General features: G+C 46.5%; 1 protein-coding gene across 1 annotated transcript; it reads left to right on the top strand.

The window, feature by feature from the left end:
• Positions 1-10,741: 10,741 nt before the first annotated feature.
• LOC136514903 (trans-cinnamate 4-monooxygenase-like) lies at positions 10,742-14,871 on the top strand. The gene is made up of 3 exons (XM_066508612.1): positions 10,742-11,632; positions 13,015-13,136; positions 14,047-14,871. Exons 1-3 carry the CDS (start codon positions 10,848-10,850, stop codon positions 14,643-14,645), a joined length of 1,506 nt encoding a protein of 501 aa, XP_066364709.1. The 5' UTR covers positions 10,742-10,847; the 3' UTR covers positions 14,646-14,871.
• Positions 14,872-15,074: the final 203 nt, after the last annotated feature.

Genomic DNA, 15,074 nt, shown 5'->3' with positions numbered 1-15,074 from the left:
TGGCGGTCAAGGAATGTTGCCAACGTGGAGAGAAAGACTGCTTGGGCAAGAGTTTGACAATTTAGGTCAGTTGGCTCAATAGGTGGCAGCACTTAATAGTTAATTCTAGAATATGCGCATAGATACCCGATTCCAGAGAATTCCGCAATTACTGAAGCTTATAATCCATATTTAGTTGATGATGATGGCGAGGATGATGAAGAAGAGGAGATTGCTATAGCTGAATGGAATTGGGGTATGAAGACAGTGATGGTGCCAAATCCTTAGGGGAAAAGGAGTTGAAAGAAAGCTATGATTTTGACATCACAAAATCAGAGAAGCTCTTTGATTTCTTGCTCGAGTGAGGACAAGTCAAATTGCCCGCCAATCATGTTATGTTACCTCCTGATTAGTTGAAGAATAAGAAGTTCTGTAAATTTTATAACACTACTTCTCATTCTACTAATGAGTGCAGAATTTTCTGGTAATATATACAGAGGGCTATTCAGCAAGGGAAGGTTAAATTTGATACACCTCGGAAGATGAAAGTTGATGATAATCCTTTCCCAAGAGATCAGAATATGGTTGATGCTAAGTTTCTCAAAGGGAAGACTAAAGTTCTAACATCAACTAGGGCCAAAGAAACTAGGACAGTTGATCCAGAGATGCAAATATCGACTGATGAATATAGAGAAATTAAAAGGTGTCGTGACCAACAGAAGAGCCGATATGAGCAGGGAGAGACGTCAAGAAATAGGGCGATAAGGCCGCGTGTTACATCTTGAATTTTGTTGAATAATGGCAATGGCAGAAGGAAAAGGATTATCAGCGTTGGTTGGAAGAGAAAGAATACTAGCGTCAACAGAAAGAGGAGAGGTATGAAAGAAAACAAGCTGAGTTACATTGGAATTGTCCTTTCTTCAGACATTGTTGGAATGAAGGTTTGAAATTACCTGCTAGAAATAATTGCCTAGAGTGTAGTGAACAATATTGGGAGTTTAGGCAATCTCAAGCCAACCACCAGTCTATCCATGCTCGAAATGAGTATCATCATAATAATATGGATCAATGCTTAAAAAATAGAAGTGTTCATGATCGGCTTGGGAAGCGAGTTGTTGATCAAAATTGGACTGATTATAAAGAAGAAGGTGATGAGGAAGAGTATGTTTGGCAGGAAGAGCAATGGTGTCCAGGAGGTTTGACAAAAAGTCAGAAAAGAAGGGTACAACACCTAAGGAATAAAGAGCTAGAACAGGCTCAGAAATCTGGTAAACCTCAAGTATGGCGTGCTAAATAAATAGCCGATAGGGGTCGACCATCGGCTAATATTCAAATGGCTTTTCTTTTGTCGTCAGAATTTAGAGCTCCAGCAGATCAAGAAGTCTATTCAGATTTTGATGAATTGGAATATGAGGAGATAGTTGCCAAGTTGACAGTAATACAACAAGCTATATTTGATAAACCAGCCAAGCATCGGCACTTAAAGGCTTTACATGTAAAAGGTTTTATTGATGGGAAGCCGATGAACAAAATGTCGGTGGATGGAGGTGCTTCTGTTAATCTTATGCCTTATACTACTTTTTGTAAGCTTGGCATGGGATCAGGAGATTTGATTGAGACTGACATGATGCTGAAGGATTTTGTGGGTACTACATCCAAGACCAGGGGGCAATAAATATTGAATTGACAATTAGAAGTAAGACTTTGCTCACTACATTCTTTGTCATTGATGGAAAGGGTTCATACAGTTTACTCCTTGGTCATGATTGGATTCATGCAAATTGTTGTGTACCATTGACTATGCATCAATGCTTGATTCAGTGGCATGGAGATGATGTTGAGCTGGTTCATGCTGATGATTCTGTGAGTATAGCAACAGCTGATCCAATGTATTGAGAACTAGAAGATTTCGAGTGTTTTTCTGGCAAGCTATGGGAAGGAGGCTTCATTAAGATCAATGATGAAAGCCAACAGCCGATCCAAGCTGTCGACTCTGAGAGTTTGTTTTAATGGATAATCCAATATATGGTACAGGTGGTGAGGAGGGTGTCCTATCACTGTCCGGGTGGACAGTCGTCTCGCCAGACTCAGCAAACTCACCCGGCACCACCCACTTAGTACCGTGCACCTATTCAGTAGGTGCAGTAGCCTTAGGGACAGTAGGTTCTGCCTTGTCAGGGATAGGGGAACAAGCTAGGTGCTTGTTTTAAGTGTGGCAATGAAGGCACTATGCTCGTGAGTGCCCCTAGAACTAGCTTACTCAGTCTTCTTAGCCCTCAGCCAACTCTCGTTTGGTCAAGAAGACTATCATTAGAAAGAAGGTGCCCGTGAGCTGCTCGGGATAGGTTAACTTCACCGACGCTGAGGAGATCCCATAGGGAGAGCCTGTGATGGCTGGTATATTCACCATTGATTCCCACCCAGCATATGTATTATTTGATTTTGATGCATCACATTCATTCATGAGTATGGGGTTTGCACAAAGGCACAATATATCTACTATGGCTATTCCTATTGCCTATAGAATCAGAACCCTGGGTGCGCAATTGTGCGTTAAAACTCGAACGGACATAGTGAGGCTTGTGCTAGCCACTCACTCTTATTGTCTCCAGTTCATGGTGCTGCCTGCATAAGGCATAGATGCAATTCTAGGAATGAACTGATTGAGAAACTATGGGGTAGTCTTGAACCTTAGGCAAAGAATTGTTGAGTTGAAGCTTCCTTCTTTTGAGGATAGAATGTCTCTCCTTATGCCTTCAGTTTCTGCCCTACCAGTTATTGCTCATACTGAAGCTTCTCCTAATCTTGAGTCTATTCCTATGGTTTGTGAGTTTACGGATGTCTTTCCTGAAGATCTACCTGGGTTACCACCGGATTGGGATGTGGAGTTTTCCATTGAGTTAGAACCTAGAACTACTCCTATTTCACAGCGTCCTTACCGCATGGCTCCAAAAGAATTGGCCGAGATGAAGAAACAATTAGAGGAATTATTGGAAAAGGAATTCATCCATCCAAGTTCTTTACCATGGGGTTGCCCAGCTATTTTTGTGAAGAAGAAGGACGATACTCTTCGGATGTGTGTGGATTATCGCCCTCTCAATGTGGTAACCATTAAGAACAAGTATCATTTACCTCGTATTGATACTTTGTTCGATCAGTTGGCTAGCGCCAAGGTGTTTTCAAAGATTGATCTTCATTCTGGGTATCACCAAATTAAGATCCGACCACAAGATATACCAAAGACAAGCTTTCTCTATTAGGTATGGCCTCTATGATTACCTAGTCATGTCTTTTGGTCTCACCAATGCTCCTGCATTCTTCATATATCTCATGAATTCGGTCTTCATGCCGGAGTTAGACAAGTTTGTAGTGGTGTTATTGATGACATATTGATATATTCTAAGAACAATGAAGAGCATGCACAACATCTTCGCATAGTCCTGACTCGATTGTGGGAACACAAGCTATATACCAAATTTAGCAAGTGTGAGTTTTGGTTGGATCGAGTGCAGTTTTTGGGACATGTCCTAACACCTAAAGGCATCTCTATGGATCCTGACAGGGTGCGGGATGTGTTAAATTGAAAATCTCCAAAGTTAGTGCATCAGATTCGTCAGTTTCTTGGTCTTGATGGTTATTATCGATGCTTCATCCCTGAGTTTTCTAAGGTAGCTCAACCAATGACCAAGTTGCTCTAGAAGGATGTCAAGTTTGTATGGAGTCCGGCCTGTGAAGAAGCTTTCCAAGCCCTGAAGAAGTTTCTTACCTCAGCTCCTATTCTTGCCCAACCAGATATTGATAGGCCGTTTGATGTGTATTGTGATGCCTCTAGGACTAGACTGGGATGTGTGCTTATGCAACACAGACGTGTGATCGCTTATGCTTCATGTTAGCTGAAAAAGCATGAGTTGAATTATCCCACTGATGATTTAGAGCTAGCTGTAGTTGTGCGCGCTATAAAAATTTGGAGACATTACTTGTTGGGAAATAAAGTGCATATCTACATGGATCACAAGAGTCTCAAATATATTTTCACTTAATCCGAGTTGAATATGAGGCAACGGAGGTGGCTCGAGTTAATCAAGGATTACAATTTAGAAGTTCATTATCACCCTAGAAAAGCTAACGTGGTAGCTGATGCCTTAAGTCGAAAGTCACATCAAGTTGAAGAAGAATCTTTGTCTCTCAACCATTCTGAGGTGTTAGCCCATATTGCTCTAGTCTCGGATCTACTTGAGCAAATTATTATAGAGCAAAGGCAAGATGTTTCGAAAATTCCGCATATCAAGAAGCTAATCGCCGAAGGGCGTGGTCCTCATTTCAATATTGATGATCAAGTTGTGGTGAAGTTCAAGAACCGATTGGTGGTTCCCTCAAGTGATGAGCTTAGGAGAAAAATTTGGATGAAGCTCACAACTCCAAATTATCCATCCATTTGGGAAGTAACAAGATGTATCATGATTTACGTCACTTGTATTGGTGGCCAAATATGAAACATGATATTACCAAATACATCTCAGAATGTGACATTTGTGGAAGGGTTAGGGTGGACCATATGCGTACACCTAGATTTCTACAGCCCTTGCCTATCCCTATTTGGAAATGGGAGGATATTTCCAAGGACTTTGTTGTGGGTTTGCCCCGCACGACAAAGGGGGTATGACTCTATTTGGGTCATTGTGGATCGCCTTACCAAGTCTGCTCATTTTCTCCCTGGTAGATACAAGGTATTCAGCCGAGAAGTATGCCAAGTTATATTTTGATTGAGTTGTGATCCTACATGGAGTTTCTCTTACCATTGTTTCCTGATAGAGGGTCAGTCTTTGTCTCTCGTTTCTAGGAGCAACTCCAGAAATGTCTTGGTACTCGTCTCCTCAGAAGTTTAGCTTATCACCCGCAAACTGACGGGCAGACAGAAAGGGTCAACCAAGTACTTGAAGACATGTTGAGAGCTTGTGCCATTTCTTATCTAGAAAAGTGGGACGAATGCTTGACTCTAGTTGAGTTTTCTTATAACAATAGCTATCAAGAGAGCATTCGAATGACACCTTTTGAGGCCCTGTAGGGCAAGAAATGTAGAACACCTCTTAAGTGGGTGGAAGTGGGTGACTATGGTTACTTTGGACCTAATTTTATCAAAGAAGCAAGAGAACAAGTTAGTGTTATTCAGAGTCACTTGAAAGCGGCTCAGAATCGTCAGAAAACTTATGCGGATAAGAGGAGAAGACCTTTGTAGTTTGAAGTTGGTGACCATGTGTACCTAAAGGTATCCCCAATGAGAGGAGTGCATCAGTTCGGAGTCCGAGGAAAATTAGCTCCTCGTTATGTCGGACCTTATAAAGTTTTGGAACGGTTTGATATTGTTGCTTATCGTCTCCAACTTCTGGATATTTTGCTAGCAGTACATAATGTCTTTCATGTTTCCCAATTAAAGAAGTGTTTACAAGTTCCTGAGGAAGTGGTGGAAATTGAAGGACTCCCTCTCCAATCTGATCTTTCTTATATTGAGCATCCCGTTAAAATCTTGGATGAAAAAGAGAGTCACAAGGAACAAAGTGGTGAAATTTTATAAAGTCCAATGGCAAAACCATTCAGAGGATGAAGCAACTTGGGAATAAGAGAGTTATATTTTGGAGCATTATCCCCATCTTCTCCCCAAAGTTTTGAGGTAATGGGTTAAGTAAAAGTTTATTCTTATCCCTTTTCCCACACTAGGCACACATGAAATCTCAGGACAAAATTCTGTTTAAGGGGGAGACCTGTAACACCCTCAGTGTCATGCCTTAAACAAACTACTAAAACATGTCATGCACATCATGTTTATGTGATAATGCATGTGATAGAATGTGTAGATAAATTTCTTGTAACTTAAAATGATCAATAAAAATGTTAAATGTATGTTGATTCAATAGCTCAGGTATATCAAGTAGGGTTGAAAACCAATTTTTATTAAGCAAAAATACCATAGAATATGTGTGTGATACTTAAATAAAGTTTGAAGTACAAACTTTGTAGATGACAATGCAACTTTTGATGTAGAGAAATAACATTGCTAGCTAGTAATTCTAGTTGCTTAGAAATGGAACTTGAAATTGAATTCTGCCAAGACTTCGAAGATTCTTTTAAGTTTATTTACAGCTAGACAATGCCAGGTTTTGGGGATTTATTTTGTGAAATTGAGTTAAGAGGTGGTATCGTGTTTTAGCTCAAATTAGTAGCCTAATAGACCCTCTTTAGCATAGTGAAGGCGGTTTAGTGTCAACCTCAACCGTTTAGTTGCTATCGACGCTTTAAAATTCGTGCATGACATGTTCTCGGGCTGGCTCACCGGGTGGACGCGGTCACCAAGCTCGGGTGCCCGGCGTCCCCACGCTGGTTGTGCATTGCATGCGCTACCTGCACGTGACTGGCCATGGCTGCCTCTGGCCTAGCTATGGCTCGGCCACCGCTGCTGCCGCCTGCCCCGCCCCACGCCACGATGGAGCCGCTACCAGCGCCATCACCTCGTCGTCGCGTCTGCACTACTGCCCTACCTCGCATTGCCTGCTACTGACTGCCACTGCGATGATGTGCTACGCTACCGCTCGCCTTGTCCCCATGCACACTGTAGGCTAACCGGCTGCCTAGCATCGCCGCCTCTCCTTAATGGCTGTTGTGGCCTGCGCATGCCGTGCCCCCACCTACCTCTACCCGCACGCACTGTGGTCTGGCCATGTTGTCATGTAGCGGGTGCGTAGACGCTACCTTAGGTCTGGCTGACCGCTTGTCGCTAAGGCGAGGATGAGCCAAGCCAGACCTGCTCCTCTCTCTCTCTCTGCCACCACGATCGGCCGACCCCGCTCACTTAATTCGGCATAGTTGAGTCACCATCACCCGATTCATCACGTCTCTGACTTCTCCATTAAGCCACCTGACCCCCCCCCCCCGACCCCACCCAGCCTTGAAGAAAGCATGGCCAAGATCCAATTTGGAGTTTTTCCCCGTAGCCATGCCATTAAGGCCGCGTTCGGTCATGGTCGAGGGCAGCCCTCCTATCATCCCTCCCGAGTCAATTCGCCTGCACCACTAGCTTCGCCTTGCATCCCTCTCCACCTTGCGCATGCCAGTGGAACCGCTACCGCCTCCCCGTCGTCGCTGACGTGATCGTGCACCACGGTGCGCCATCGCACAGCTCAGCCGCACGTGGCTTGCCCTCGTCCATCATCCTCCGCCCCAACCGTCACCTCGGTCTGATGCATGGTAGCCTCATGATGCTCATGCGCTAACCAATTAGGTCTGTAGCTACCCTAGCTCACCGGAATAGTGGCGCCGCTGTCGCGGATGGCCACGCACCGCTGTAGCCTTCCCCAGCAAGTCATGTCCCCCCGCACTGCCGCTTAGCGTAGCCGCTCGGGTTGGAGATGGTGATCGGCCCGTTAGGAGGTCTACCGTAGGTACCAGGTGGCCGGTGCAGCCGCGCTGTGTCACCGGTCGCCGCACCGCCGTGCACTGAGTCGCCGGGGGTGTGCGCGAGGGAATTCCAGGAAAGCCAGGGGGTTTAGTGAAAAGGTTTGAGAGAGGGGAAAATAGTGTTAGTACTTAGTTGTAATTTAGGAGAAGTTGGAGGTCTCTTTTGCAAAATCACCGGCGCGCGCGAGATCCCCCCGCCGCGGGCCGTCTCGCGCTGTAGGCCGGCCTCGCGTGGGCCGCACCGCGGGCCGCCGTGTGCTCGCGCCGTGCGCTGCATCGCGTGGGCCGCATGTGTGGGCCAAACGGGAGAATTCATTTTTATTTTTCATAAGGAATTAGAAATAGTTTTCTAATTTCATTTATGAGCTGATATTTGGTAATTAATATAAAATCATGTAGGTGTCCAAAAATAGTGAAACAAATTTTGTTAGGTTCATAAAATTATGCTCTATCTGTTGGTGTATTTAGTTCATATATATACATATTGATACCAGAAGCTATTAAATCATTTGAGAATGCTTCATATTATTAAATTAATCGTTGTAGGAATTTTTGTGGTAAATTGGTGCTAGCTTTGGTCCTAAATTTTTTATAGTAGCTTCATGGTATTATTACGTGCTCACTATAATTTTTGTAGCCTTAGGGTAGACTAAGCATTAGGATCGTTAAATGCTCTTTGTTTCAATATACATTAAATCAGTAGAAGAAATAAAGATATATCCTTAATTTGTCAAGCTAAGGGTTTGTTAGTGGAATCCAACACCCTGCTTGATGAAGATGATAGTTAGCTTAGTATCTTAGTCATTGGAGCTACCTTAGTAGCTTATTATGTGTATTCTTATTTTAAGAGTTGTTGTTGCCTAAATGCTAAGTGTTGCAACATCATCGCATGCATGTAGAGAACGAGTTGGTGGAGATAGTGACCTCTGATGATCGTGAGTTCGAGGAGATTATTGAGGAGTATGAGGAGGAGATCCTCGTGAGGAAGAAAGTCTTAGAGCCACCAACGATTGACTCAGCTGACACCGCGCCTGCCCAAGGCAAGCCCCGGTGCATAACCCTTATTTTTTATAATCACTGAATATATGTGATGTGCATTTACGTTACAGGAAATTTTATGAAAACCACATGCATAGATATATCTGTCCTATGAGTCTTACTAGTGCAGGTTCGAGTAGATGCTATGCTTAGGTTTTCGGTAGCGCGAGTAACCTGCCGTTACTGACAATAAGTGATTATTATATCTACGCTCATGATAAAATGATGAAAGGAAAAAAATAGAGACCGGACAGGGATATGGTATGGGTATTGGTGGGTGTGACGAGTTGTGTCCCTGTGGCCATGGGGCTTAGCTTGGTTATACTGTTTTCCATATCTGTGTCGATTAAGGACCGTCCATTGCTGTGGATGGTAGTTAGGTCATAGACTTATTATCCTGAACACATACTTGCTTATGGGAGCGGGAAGGCTCGTTATGTTCTTGTCGTGTGTTCCGGCTCTTTCCGGACCGACTGATTGGAGGCGAGGAAAGGTGGAGGTCTAAGCACCATACTAAGACCGGGTCTCAAGTGTAGGGGCTTGGAGTCCAAGTTTGGACAGAAATCTGGACCCCTTGACAGGAGTAGAATGGGTTGGTCTTGTTTGTGCCTGGTGTACAAACGGAGCGTGTGTTTCGGGGTACCCAGCTGGGATACATTGGTTTGCAAATCGCCGTTTCCATGAGACGGTACGACTTGGCTATGGTCTAGCACCGTAGTAAGAACTGGAAGATGAAAGATGATAAAATGGTTCTGATTGCTCAACCTTTGTTTGAAAGTAGAGCATGTGCTTACCTATAATGGTTAGCTAATGAAGTAATCATGACTGTTAATTAAACTTGATTTTAAGGACGTACTTCTAGTAATGCTTTTCGCAAACAAAAAGAAAACAACAAACCCATATTGCCTACTATAGCGGGAAACTATTCCCACTAGTCGGGTAAGTCTTGCGAGTACATTGTGTACTCAGGGTTTATTTTACCCTTGTTGTAGGTGCAGCTTAAGGAGTAGCTCTTGTGTGGAGGATTCTTCTGGTGGGCATAGACGGATCCTTGTATCGTTTCCGCTAGATGTCTATTTTTATTCCGCTGTTTAATTATCGCACTCTGAACTCTGATATTGTAATAAATAATTTCCAAGAACTCTTGTTGTATGAAATGGATTAAGTATTATAAGCTCGTACTCATTATTGGATTCTGGATGTAAAACATGGATTGTTTCGAGTTCTCCCATGAGGTATGCTCGACGGAACTGTCCGGTGTAGCTAACTTTCAGGGTGCTTAGTGCCTAGTGGAAGACGAGCACCTCTGAAAACATGTTATTTCTAGCGGTTCTGCCACAGAACCCCAATGGATAGGTTTCACCAAAAGGAACCCAACCAGCGGTGCTACGCCCATGATGCGTTTGGCGGTAAAAATTATTTTAGATTCTCACTAGAATCACTGACATGAAAAGAGAAACTCTTCATGAAAAATCACAACACCCAAAATCATATTTTCTTCTAATTTTAGTTCTAGTTCTAAGAACCCAGTGAGCTAGCCAAACAGTTACATGAAGTAGTTTTGATTCGGCGAAACGTTTCTGAAGGGAATCTGGATCCGAAATATTTCTACTAGAATGAAACCTTGCAAAATGTTTTTTAGTTCACTTATAATAAACTTTTCTTTAGTCTACCTATGTTCTAATTCTATATTTTCTGTTCAGTTAATTCGTTGAAGCATCTAGTAAGGACTTTGGCTGTGCTTAGGCCGTGTTTGGCCACGCTCCGCCCGCGGTGCTCCGTCGTGGGAGCCGGAGCGGCGAAGCCACAAATCCGAGCTCCGCCTCCGTACGTGCAAAAGGGCTTCGGCTCCTTTGGCGGACGGGCAGAAGCGGCTCCTCCGGCCAGCGCATTTGGTGTGGCTCCTCCGCCGGCGGAGCTGTCGCGGAGCCGGAGCCGGAGCCCGGCCAAACAAGGCCTTAGTCACTGGAAACTTGTTCCATTCTCAAAAAAGGAAAAAACAAACGGGTCAGTGGAGGTGCTCCTTCACCGACTGACTCGGCGGTGATGCATGTATCCCCTTTGGACGCTTCTCCTGCTGCCAGGGAAATAGCAATAATGTTTGTTCCGGTTCCAAACCAAAATAAGAGCCACACACTTTGTGAAACTTTTGTGGGGCAGCACCAAAACCGTACCAACCCCCTTAGTCGCAAACCAAACAAATTTGTGTACTCAAATCGGACCCGTCTCGGCTCCCTCCAAGACGCTATATAATCATCCCCGCCATTCCTCTTGCCTGTTCCATCGCCTCCGCTGCCCGCTCCACAGACTACAGGGCAGAGGAAGCGAACAAACAGAGCCACACACCCCACCTACGCCTGCCGGACCGAGTCTCGCCCGGCATGGACTTCGCCCTCCTGGAGAAGGCCCTGCTGGGCCTGTTCGCGGCGGCGGTGCTCGCCATCGCCGTGGCGAAGCTGACCGGCAAGCGGTACCGCCTCCCGCCCGGCCCCCCGGGCGCCCCCGTGGTGGGCAACTGGCTGCAGGTGGGCGACGACCTGAACCACCGCAACCTGATGGCCCTGGCGAAGCGGTTCGGCGACATCTTCCTCCTGCGCATGGGCGTGCGCAACCTGGCGGTGGTGTCCACCCCGGAGCTCGCCAAGGAGGTGCTCCACACGCAGGGCGTGGAGTTCGGCTCCCGCACCCGCAACGTCGTCTTCGACATCTTCACCGGCAAGGGCCAGGACATGGTGTTCACAGTGTACGGCGACCACTGGCGCAAGATGCGGCGCATCATGACCGTCCCCTTCTTCACCAACAAGGTGGTGGCGCAGAACCGCGCTGGTTGGGAGGAGGAGGCCCGGCTGGTGGTGGAGGACGTGAAGAGCAACCACAAGGCCGCCACGGAGGGAGTCGTGATCCGCCGCCGTCTCCAGCTGATGATGTACAACGACATGTTCCGCATCATGTTCGATCGGCGGTTCGACAGCGAGGACGACCCGCTCTTCAACAAGCTCAAGGCGCTCAACGCCGAGCGCAGCCGCCTGTCGCAGAGCTTCGAGTACAACTACGGCGACTTCATCCCGGTGCTCCGCCCATTCCTCCGCGGCTACCTCAACCGCTGCCACGACCTCAAGACACGCCGCATGAAGGTCTTTGAGGACAACTTCGTCCAGGAACGCAAGTAAGCCTGCCATTCCATTTTCTTTTTTAATCTTCAATTCGAATCGATGAAACACAATAATACGTCGCATTGCCCCTGGGGGCTGGGGAAGCGGGCCTGGTGTTGGTGCTCGGTTGACGATTGGTGGAGTTGCATTTGCAATTTGCATCGTCGGCGGGGTGAGGTGATGATGAGCTGGAGCTGGACGGAAGACAGTTTGGTAGGATCTGTGCACATGCTGCATGTTAGGCACCTACAGGTACAGCTGCAGCTGTATTTGCTCTTTTGAAGAGCGGTGGCGGATGCTGTATTTGGTTTGGTTGCCTCTGCCAGTGGAGAATCAGCATGTTGCCAAGTCCATTTTCGCTACTCATCATTCAATTTGGCGAGACTCGACTTTTGTGTGGCCTCCAATCCAATAATGTCTTGATTCTTGAACCGAAGCGGCCAAACCAGATGACCCCAGCATAGGTCCATCGTTGCTTACGCTTGTTTTAGGCCTACTAGTATTGCATAGGGCGTGGCTCCAGTCGTACAGTTTTTGACAAGTACTAACTAAAAAAACCGCACGGGTTAAGGAGGAGTACGTAGTAAACAACAACTTGTCATTGTCCACAACAGGTTAACACAACGAAGGGGTAGGCTTTGAAGATAGAAAAGTGCATGATGATTAGGTGAACCGCACTACTCATCTCCTGACTCCTGCCCACCAAAAAAAGGGGGCTCGCTAGATTTGCCTTGCTTTGCTTTCCGGGCAAGGCCGAAAGCTTATGATCCGGGCAACCACACACACATAAACCGAGAGCGACAGATAATCATCATGTTCGCTTGTTGGTTTCAGCCAGCCCAAACTAGCCAGTCAACAGTGTTTTTCTCTCACAACAAATCAGCCCCAGCCAGCCCAAACCAGCCCAGGAACCAACCAGCGAATAGGCTGAATGATGGAAAAGAAGTACGGCTTCACGGCTACAGGCTTCATTTTTTTTTTTGCAACATATGAAAGTAAAAGCTTTTGCTCTGTCTCTCTATTAAAAAGTGGTTACATGGATCATTTGGTTGCCCTTTTCTTTGATAGGATATTTGGTTTGCCCTTTGCTTGCTGCTTCATGTTAGATGGAATTGGTTTGCCCTTTGCTTGCTGCTTCATGTTAGTTGGAAGGGCCAAGCATGACATGCATGCCTATGATAAACGGGCTAGTTTATTTGTCCCCAGATTGGGTTGGGTGCATGTACCAATCGTGCCCACCCACGACCACGGCGGAATGTGCAACATATAGTTTACCAAATTCTATATTACCATGGAATTCTAGCCGTCTTGTTGACTTGGTGGAAACCTTCTGATTTAATTCATTCAGTTGGGAAGCCAAACTAATAACTAACATGGCTGCGTGCTGCGTGCACAGGAAGGTGATGGCTCAGACTGGTGAGATTCGGTGCGCCATGGACCACATTCTCGAGGCCGAGAGGAAGGGCGAGATCAACCACGACAACGTCCTCTACATCGTCGAGAACATCAACGTCGCAGGTAGATACTCGACTCTTCTTTGCTCTTCCATCTTCCAAGTACTAACTCAAAATCTCTGCTCAGTCCATTATAGATGTCACAATTCACACCACAGTTTTTAGTGGAGCAGCATGCTATGCTCTGTTTCTGATTGAAATGGAAACAGAGTATGCTATGCCTGGTTTTAAATAAACGAGTTTTCAGAACATTTAGTGGCCATGCCCATCTTCAGTCAGCGTATCTTACCGGGTTAAATGCCAGCTTATTATACATCATAAATGTGTACAGTAGGGACCAACTAGTAAAATAAAACAATAGTAATATACTCCAGCTCCACCCAAAGAATTCCAGTAAAAAGAACCTGGTACGATTTATCATTTAAGTACTGCAGTCCAGCCATACACAAATAAATAGCACTGCAACATTGGAGACAAGCAGCCTGCTCGCTGGGTCATAAACGATCGCGGATTATAAGCCAGAACAATATTTTTCCCTCATACCAAACCAGCCAGCAGTAATAATCCACGATCGTTTTAGCCTGAAACGAACAGGCTGAAGAAATCCTTGCTGTGGTCCACTGTTTTCTTTAGCATGGAAAATAAGGCACGTCTCAAATGGAGTATTATGCGGTGTCAGACTTCAAATGGGCTCTGGTATTATTCGATCAGCGTGCTAGGCGTATGTAGCATATCAAATGGCAGTTGAAGCCGCCGCCACGTGATCACGCCTCAAAAAGAAATGCGTTTTTCTGGTCTTGCTTTACAAGTCAAAGCTGCCGCCAGCGGTCGGTGGGAAAAAAACTTATTATGCACCGGCCATTTGTTTGGATTTGACAAAATCACAAGATGCGCTTACAATCGGCCTATAGGAAATCAAGAGCAGAAAGTTTGCTCAAATCTGAATGTGTAATGAGCAAGCCAATTAATTGCAGCGATCGAGACGACACTGTGGTCGATTGAGTGGGGCATCGCCGAGCTGGTGAACCACCCGGCCATCCAGTCCAAGCTCCGGGAGGAGCTCGCCTCAGTGCTGGGCGCCGGCGTGCCTGTGACGGAGCCGGACCTTGAGCGCCTCCCCTACCTTCAGGCCATTGTCAAGGAGACGCTCCGCCTGCGCATGGCTATCCCGTTGCTGGTCCCCCACATGAACCTCAACGACGCCAAGCTCGCCGGCTACGACATCCCCGCCGAGTCCAAGATCCTCGTCAATGCCTGGTTCCTCGCCAACGACCCCAAGAGGTGGGTGCGGCCCGATGAGTTCCGGCCCGAGCGCTTCCTGGAGGAGGAGAAGTCCGTGGAGGCCCACGGCAACGATTTCCGCTTCGTGCCCTTCGGAGTCGGCCGCCGGAGCTGCCCCGGAATCATCCTCGCGCTGCCCATCATCGGCATCACCCTGGGCAGGCTGGTGCAGAACTTCCAGCTGCTGCCTCCGCCGGGGCTGGACAAGATCGACACCACGGAGAAGCCCGGGCAGTTCAGCAACCAGATCGCCAAGCACGCCACCATCGTCTGCAAGCCCCTCGAGGCCTAGAAATCAATGCGTGTTCCCTGGACGCGCCCCCGCAGATCAAGCACTATGTATTTTGTCTTTTTTTGTGTGTGTGTTCTTTGTACTAAGAGGAGATGTGTCTCTCTCTCTCTCTTTTTGATAAGTACCTTCATTCAGACTAAGAACATCTTACAAGTATAGGAGTTTAAAAGGCTCCCAGTTCGCAGGTTGCAGCGCCTCCTGAATGGAGCAGAGATGGTTGCTGAAATGCAGGGTACAGGAACATGAAAAAGTAGTACAATTGGCCACCGAAGTGAAAGCTTGATGTGGTGGAGTATGATCCGAGTGGTTCAGTTGGCACTTTGCGAATTGCATCATCGACAACGGCGCCGCCTCAGCTGCACATTGCTTCCCAATGCTGAACGAGCTCGCCGCCTCAGCTCGTCGTGCGCCAGCCTATTCCGGCAGCCA

This window comes from Miscanthus floridulus, chromosome 17, assembly GCF_019320115.1.
Source record: "Miscanthus floridulus cultivar M001 chromosome 17, ASM1932011v1, whole genome shotgun sequence".
Taxonomy (NCBI): domain Eukaryota; kingdom Viridiplantae; phylum Streptophyta; class Magnoliopsida; order Poales; family Poaceae; genus Miscanthus; species Miscanthus floridulus.
Note: the sequence above shows the minus strand (reverse complement) of the source record. Positions and strands in the feature narration are given on the sequence as shown.

What these genes read in the sequence shown, in the direction of transcription:
- LOC136514903 (XM_066508612.1), top strand. Translation starts at nt 10,848, where the DNA reads ATGGACTTCGCCCTCCTGGAGAAGGCCCTGCTGGGCCTGTTCGCGGCG. An exon ending in AACTTCGTCCAGGAACGCAA is followed by an intron (nt 11,633 to 13,014) that starts GTAAGCCTGCCA and finishes CTGCGTGCACAG; the next exon opens with GAAGGTGATGGCTCAGACTG. An exon ending in CGAGAACATCAACGTCGCAG is followed by an intron (nt 13,137 to 14,046) that starts GTAGATACTCGA and finishes AATTAATTGCAG; the next exon opens with CGATCGAGACGACACTGTGG.